The sequence below is a fragment of the Mytilus trossulus genome, chromosome 2 (genome assembly GCF_036588685.1).
Source record: "Mytilus trossulus isolate FHL-02 chromosome 2, PNRI_Mtr1.1.1.hap1, whole genome shotgun sequence".
Lineage (NCBI taxonomy): Eukaryota > Metazoa > Mollusca > Bivalvia > Mytilida > Mytilidae > Mytilus > Mytilus trossulus.
In genome coordinates this window covers 51,456,886-51,465,428 of record NC_086374.1, presented here as the reverse complement: position 1 = coordinate 51,465,428, position 8,543 = coordinate 51,456,886, and the positions used below count along the sequence as shown (strand labels likewise).

Below are 8,543 nucleotides of genomic sequence, written 5' to 3'. Positions count from 1 at the left end.
GTACTCGAGTTTGCTTGTATCTTTCGTATTTTTCTCCTCCCTTTTTCCTGACCGTTTTTGGCACAACTTTTTGAACTATGGTCCTCTATGTTGTTTAACTTTGTACTTGTTTCAGCTTTCAAACTTTGTATCTGGGCGTCGCTAGTAAGTCTTGTGTGGACAAAATGCACTTCTGGCGTATTAAATTTTAAACCTGTTGCCTTTTGCATGTTTGTAAGCTATTATTCGTGTGTTTCTTTGTCAATTGTGTTCTCCTATTTATGTATTGTATTTCTGTAATGTTGTGTTATCATTTTAATGGTATTATCCACATGGCTATGAAAGATGGAGGTTTGGCATGCCACAAAACAAGGTTCAACCCACCATTTCTTTCTTTAAAAAATATCCTGTACCAAGTCAAGAATATGGTCATTGTTATATTATAGTTCGTCTCTGTGTGTGTTACATTTGAACGTTGTGTTTCTTTTGTATCGTTTGTTTCCTCTTATATTTGAGGGTGAATTCACATTATTATAAGACATGTCACGGTAATTTTCTATTCAGTTTTAATGTTATATTTGTTATTCGCATCGGATTTTGTCTAATGCGTGTGTTACATTTTATAGTCAAATGCAGTCAACTTTAGCGTTTGGTAGTTCATTGATAACAGTCTTGCGTATCATAAATAAACAACTTGTTACTTCTCTTTTCACTGGCCGAAAGATTTAAATACAACAACAATGTAGTCAGTGTGCACGTGAATTGACACAGGTGACCTACAATGGAATTTACTATGTTACTACGAACGTAAACACAATGATTTGTGTAGTTTATAGACCTTTGGTCAAAAGATTTGTTAACTTCAAACAGTGGGGTCGAAATATTATACTGATATTTTGTTTTAAGTCATATTCTAAGTTCTTTATGCATGCAGCAACTCAATTATCTTGTACCCGGCATGATGAGAAATATATGGATAAAATAAAATACATGTGCCGCTTTTATACGGATGAATATATGAACCACTTTTAATTTCTTTCAAACTGACGATAGGTTATAATCCTAACAATGTCGTAGTCACTTATTATAAGTATCTCATAATGCTGATCCATTACAATAATTAATGAAGGGTTGCACTGACATTCCTCTTTTATTATTTTCATGCTATAAAACATACACACAGTACAAAAATGTAGCTATAAGCGTACCGTAAACGGAGGAAATTGTCCCCCAAAGATAGAAACAAAATAACTTTAATCGTATCATTGGTGCACCTGAATGAATTCAGTGAAGGCAGGTTGTTGTAATAAATTGAAATGTTACATCGGCGAAGATTATTTCTTTTGCATGTGTGGGACTAAATAATAAATTAATACTTGTGAGAAATCGTAGTTTATATGGATCAATTCTTGTTTAAATTCGGAGCCTTCTATTGCTGACTATGCGGTATGGGCTTTGCTCGTTATTGAAAGCCGTACGGTGACCTATAGTTGATAATTTCTGTGTCATTTTGGTCTCTTGTGGAGAGTTGTCTCATTGGCAATCATACCACATCTTCTTTATTAAATATAAATGTACAGTTTTTGATTTGAAATGGATGAACACTTATCTTATAATTCTATACTGTAAGAATAGAGCTGCATAACATTGTTGAACTATCCTTTAAAGTATGTGTAGTATGTTTTCGTATTTAAAATGAAATACAAAACAAAACGTGTATGATAAACTGATAAACAAAATATCAAGAAATTAAGGATGACTAAATGCATGTACAAGAAGAAACTGACCTTTTCATCGAGACATTTAAATGATTTAATGAATAAACCCTTTTCTAAAAACTGTTTGTTTCTATTTTCATTAATATAGGAAGATGTGGTGTGAGTGCCAATGAGACAACTCCCCACCCAAATAACAATTGATTAAAGTAAACCATCATAGGTCAATGTACGGCCTTCAACACGGAGCCCTTGCTCACACTGAACAACAACCTGTAAAGGGCCCCAAAAGTAATAGTGTAAAACCATCCAAACGGGAAAACCAACGGTCTATAAATATTTACAATATACAATGTATAATTTACGTTCTTTTTTCAACCGAGAATAGCAAAACCTAATGAAGTATATCGTTGGAGTTTATAAACTACATTTAATCATCCCCTGAGCCATGATTGGCCATCTCCGTTTTTTCTTAACAAAGCATAGTTGGTTACATGTTATAAATTTACTTACAATTTCGGGATATTTTTTCTCAAGTAAACGCAATCAGAAAAAAAAATCACTATCCTATGTCGAATACATAAAACTTGGCAAAGAATATGAAAAGTGTTTGTAATAATGTACGGTTTCATTTTTCAAGTACAACGTTAATTCATCGGGTCAATTGAGTAAATGAAAAGGCAGGATAAGCAGCTGGGGGAGTCAATGAAAAAAATATGTGAATTGAGGTTTTTTTTATCCTACATTGAACTTTTGATGTCGTCCCTTGATCTAGAGGATACATTTAAATTGAATATTTAGATGAGAAAACTGTTAAGATTTTAAAATTTAAACTTTACTGCCAAGTGCAGAATATTATAAAACTTATGAATTTCACATGCACATTTATAAAAGCTAGAATTGTGATTGGAATCATCTATGCGAATACGACGATGGAAGCTTTAAACGTCCTTGACCATCTACGTGAATATTAATCAGTCCATTCAACGTTAAAGTACGTGTGTTCTATTTTCGCAGTTCTGAGGTCCAAGGTTTGAATTGACCAATGAAAACGTTCGTTCCTTAGAGAGTTAATCTAATAAAGTGTGTTTGACTGATTATGTCGCACGACCTTTTCGCTAAGCTCGGTCGCAGTTAGGTGTAATATTGTGTCGTCATTTTCTTGTATTTAAAGCGTTTCCCTCGGTTTTGGTTTATGCCTCGGATTTTTTTTAGTCTATCAATTTATGAGTTGCCTTTATTTAGGTTCTTTGTTGTTTCATTAACGATGAATATATTTAAACCTTAAAACATATATATAACAAAAAAAGGACATAGTAAAATGATACTAGAAATATGATTAACCAGCAGATATAACAATTATGATATTATTGATGTTCCGATTAAACTTTTTCTGATTTTCATAGAATTTCCCTTTTCTCCTCTGTACATATAAATTTTATAATCAAATTTATCAAAATCAGAATAATGAAAACAAAGAACCATAACCCTTTCGTGTTCTCGAACTTTTAAAACGTTTTCAAAATTCCTTTATAATCATCTGAGTATTACCTATAACTGATTAATCTAGCTATGAATTAGTTCTATTCCTGATTAAAATAATAATAATTGACATTTCCATTTTTATTTTTTTACATTATTCATTTTTATATCTGACGCTACTGGTCAATAAAAGGCACGACAATAGAAATCTCTATCATTTAACACCACAGCTGTTACAGATCACCTTAAAGGACTAATGAATATTTAAACATTTCCATTGTTCATAGTCAACATGTCAATGCTTATATGTGAATTATATTTCTACAATTGCTTTAGGGTCTGTTTCAAAAAAGAATCAAATACATGTATATATTATATATTACCTGATTATATTGTGAACAACGATTTGTAAATAACACTTACACAACGGAAAAATTACCTTATCAACCAGCAACCAATGTCAAAATGTACTGACCACTTAAGAACTTTTCGTGTATTTGGTTTAAAATATAATTGTAATGTGTACATATAACAAAAAGAAGATGTGATCTGATTGTAAATAAGATAACTCTCCACAAGAGACCAAAATAACACAGAAATTAACAAATATAGGTCACCGTACGACCTTCAACAATGAGCAAAGCCCATACCGCATAGTCAGCTATAAAACGCCCCGAAATGACAATGTAAAACAACTCAATGTCTGTTTGACAGAATTTACCTGAATTTACCTGATTTCATGGAATACCGTTCAACATTAAACTTTTGTGAATACAAATGAAAGTCGTATATTAGATATTAAAATGTTTAAGTCATAAATATAAGGTTTATTGAACATGTGTAACTTGTAGATGATAAACAAATAAAAGCGATCATCAGACGTTGATATCAAATACATGGTTCTTTCTTTTGGGGGGGGGGGGGGGTGGGGGGGAGATGGGGGCAAATCGAACTGTTTCTCAGAAAGTATTCGATATAACGTAATTTCGTGCACAGAATGTTTGTAAGTAATTAACGTCCACTGTTAATGGCTCATATTACCCTGGCCTTGTACCACAGGCTTGTTTTATACTATTGGTTAAACTCAATAGTTCAAAACTTACCTGTATTACTTACCTATTTTACACAAATAACAAGTATTGTTAAAGTTGTTGACTCTGACGTATAAATCATATATATGTATATAGATACATCAATAAATCTGTCGTACAAGTGAGAGGTTAAGCGCTATATTTTGTAATTTGTACCAAGTCAGGAATATGACAGTTGTTGTCCATTCGTTTGATGTGTTTTATCCTTTGATTTTGACATTTGATTAAGGACTTTCCGTTTTGATTTTTTCTCGGAGTTCAGTATTTTTTGTGATTCAACTGTCAGTTGACCAGGCAAACACGATAATTAACTTATTTTTCTTAAGTTTGAATACAGTCATTGCTACTACTTTTTTAAGATATGAACAGGGAAATATTTATCTTTCATAACCTTCCAAAAATATTCTTCAATTTCGTTGTACGGTAAAGTAAATAACCCCTAGGATGCCTCCGAGTTAAAGTATATAAACATTTACTACATACAAGTACGTATTAGTATTATCACTACGTATACAGATAAATGATGTTCCGACTCAATGTTTTTCTAGGAGTTTTTATTTTAACCTTCTACGTGTGTATTGCAACAGCTACTACAAGTAAGTTTAAGTACTTTAATGTCCAATGGAATTTGTCCTTTTACGTTTGTCTGGAAAAACTTGTATACAAACAAATTCATATTTTTCTTTTTTAGGTATATAAAATATATAATTGATTTGTATACAGTATGTCAATGTATGTTGAAGATTTTCAAACACAATCGCGTATGTAAATGTTAACAAGAGTAAACCGATACATAAACGACGCAAACCAAAAAATCATACATTATGTAATAATGTGTTGGTTTTAAAAATATTTGAAACAGCTATCTTCTAGGTGATATAGTCATCCGACCATTGGCCTAATTGTCATATCTTATTTATATTATTATATTACGTCTCAAATCAATAAAGTTTTGTTATGGTTCGAAAAAAAGATTCATGTCATCAACATTACAGTATTTTCGACTTGATAAATTCGGTGTTCTTGTATGCTTGTTGTTTTAACACACGTGAATATGAACATTTTGATTATTTACAACACTTAAAATTTGTTAAAGAATAAAGAAAGCATACGATAAAAAATTACACAATTGAAAACATCTAATGATTAAGAGAAATTAGCTAAGTCGAAAAGTGAAAATAGAACACAAAACAAAATAATATTAATATATGTATTGAATTGAATTTTTAATGTGCGTATTGCTATGCATTTACTTTTCTACATTAGCTAGAGGTATATGGGAGGGTTGAGATCTCATAAACATGTTTAACCCCGCCGCATTTTTGGGCCTGTCCCAAGTCAGGAGCCTCTGGCCTTTGTTAGTCTTGTATTACATTAATTTAAGTTTCTTGTGTATAATTTGGAAATTAGTATGGCGTTCATTATCACTGAACTAGTATATATTTGTTTGGGGACCAGCTGAAGGACGCCTCCGTGTGCGGGAATTTCTCGCTACATTGAAGACATGTTGGTGACCTTCTGCTGTTGTTTTTTCTATGGTCGGGTTGTCGTCTCTTTGACACATTCACCATTTCCATTCTCAATCTTATGTAATTTAAAACAACTTCATAAATATATCTTGTGATTGATTAATTTAGATATCTTATCATTAAAAATAAATTGAAATTGAAATAACACCATGTATAACATTTGTTACAAAATTATCTGTACTTAGTGGTTTAATTGCCTTAATTTTAATCAGCCACAGATGAAGGTTGTACTGCTATAAAGGGAAAATGTCAAAATGTACTGACCACACCTTGCACTGATGGCAATAAATTCTATGAGTTGTTATGTGCAGGAGCTGATCAATTTTGCTGTGCCAAGGAAACTGCTAGTAATTATTAATTATTGTTATGCTTTCATGAACCTTTATATGAAAAAAACTAATGAACGTTTGAACTTTGCTTTAAATTAAGAAAAAATGTTGTTGCTTGATGGTATAACAATAAACCCGTACTAAGTCTCAAATTGCCAGTATTTGTACAGTAACTTTTCTGAATTTATTCGACCATTCTGAATATATCTGAACATGATATTACAAAACAATAGTCTGAACCATACACAACACTAAGAACTTATTAAAAATTTGTAAAACAGGAGAATGTTTTACTCCATGTATTGGTTTCACTATGGCATTGGATGAGGAGCGTCAATTGGGGTACTGTTTCTGTTTATTTCTGTGGGTGTAATCATTATGGGTCATGGATGGGTTGCCCACATTCTTTGTTTTTATTGTATATGTTACCTTTAATTGACCAGTTCATATCCATATTATAAAGAATGAACTATACCCTGACCCAAGTCTTAATCTTACTATACTTTTAATTTTTCCTCTCAATGTCTATCATCTATAGAATAAATTATATTGTTAGTGACATCTTTTCTTTCTATATATTTAGCTTGTGGACTTGACTCATTACTTTCAGCACATCGTGGGAACAAACTAATTCAAAGTCATTGATTCTGTATATCTAGTATCATATGTAAGGCATTTATCAAATGTAATATTAATGCGTTGCGGAGTGGACAAGCTACATTGAAGACCCATTGGTTGCCTTCGGCTGTTGTCTGCTCTATGGTCGGGTGGTTGTCGCTTTGTCACATTCACAATTTCCTTTCTCAATTTTATTCCTACCTACAGGGGGAAATAACAAATTCCAATCCTGGTGACAGTGTAATTATATGTCACAGGTGGACGTCGATGCTATTTGTACAAGTACAATCATTGTTGTTATAGGCGATATCTAGAATAAAATAAGGACAAATACAGGAATTTATAAATTATATAAAAACCATATCAATATTTTAAAATATTTCAATCATTGTCAGTATCAAAATACGTAAATGATGTGTCTAGACATCTATTACTTCCATGCGAGTACCAATCAAACAATAAAAATTGACAAAATATCCAAAACACATAGGATAAGTGTATTTCAACATTGCATTTGGTTTGATAAAAATCTGTTTACCAACTTAAATGTTATATACCTGTATTGATATTCAATAATGAAAGTATACGTAAAATACATAATGTTTTTTGTTTCTAGTAAAAAGTAAAATCACAAAAATAATGTTGGAATTAAGCAGCGTATAAGAAATATGTCAAATTGGAAATAACAAATATAAGAACGAAAACATGAAATCTAAAAGATGTGGATGTTACAATATCAGTAATTAAAAACATAAGCGATAATCATGTCAGTGCACAAAAAATGCATTTGGCCAATTAATGCTATGCAAATTAAAACATTTATAAACCCAAAACCCAGACATAAATGATGTCAGCTAAAAACAAAAATTTAAAGGGACAAAATGAACACCTAAACAGAGACAAAGGATCACAGCTGTGCAGGGAAATAATTGCTTATTTAAAACTGATTTCCCAACTTTTTTTTTAAGCAGCATATTTAAAGTTAACAAAATATCATTACTATCATGCCAGTATTTTGGTAACTGATCTTGTGATAAATGCAAGATCCGACAGCCAAATACCAAGGGTATCAACTAATAGGTGTAGTAAATAGTTATCAAAGATACCAGGCTTTTAATTTGATATGCCAGATATGCGTTTCGTCTACACAAGACTCATCAGTGACGCTACGATCAAAATAGTTAGAAAGCCAAACAAGTAAAAAGTTGAAGAGCATTGGAAGTATAAAGTAAACTCATTAACGATACATATTGTTCTTCATCACATTATCAGTTTAATCTTTTCGCTCTAATGACATGAATGATAAGTTGTGTAGCTTTGTAAAGCCTCAAACATTACAAATTAAATTACATGAGATGTGACAGACATACTGGTTGTCCTAGGAGGCTTCGCGGTTTGTAATTGGCATTAAATGGAAATACCGTAATTGATATTGAAAACTGTTCATAGCAGTTTTATATCGATCAATTATATTTGTTATTTCTAATTTTCAGAAGAGAAAGACTGCCGTGCACAAGGAGGAGCGTGTGAATACAACTGTGTAGGATCATTTCCACATCCAAATATTTGTGAAGGCCACATGTCATGCTGCATAGCATTCAATTAGCAGTGGTTAAAACAAATTGTAAAAATTAATAAATTATACATAATTATAAATAATACACAGACGAATATAAATATGACTCAAAATAAAAAATAATGCAATAAAAGGTAACATCTGTTACTCATGTCTTTAAACATGTCTTTTTATAGTAAGGTTTGTCCTTCATTTCCGGCTCATTCGATATTAATCCCTCTTAG

General features: G+C 31.6%; 1 protein-coding gene across 1 annotated transcript; it reads left to right on the top strand.

Moving 5' to 3' along the window:
- Positions 1–4,733: 4,733 nt before the first annotated feature.
- Positions 4,734–8,406, top strand: LOC134705210 (uncharacterized). Its single transcript, XM_063563975.1, has 3 exons — positions 4,734–4,863; positions 6,009–6,143; positions 8,237–8,406. Exons 1-3 carry the CDS (start codon positions 4,788–4,790, stop codon positions 8,347–8,349), a joined length of 324 nt encoding a protein of 107 aa, XP_063420045.1. The 5' UTR covers positions 4,734–4,787; the 3' UTR covers positions 8,350–8,406.
- Positions 8,407–8,543: the final 137 nt, after the last annotated feature.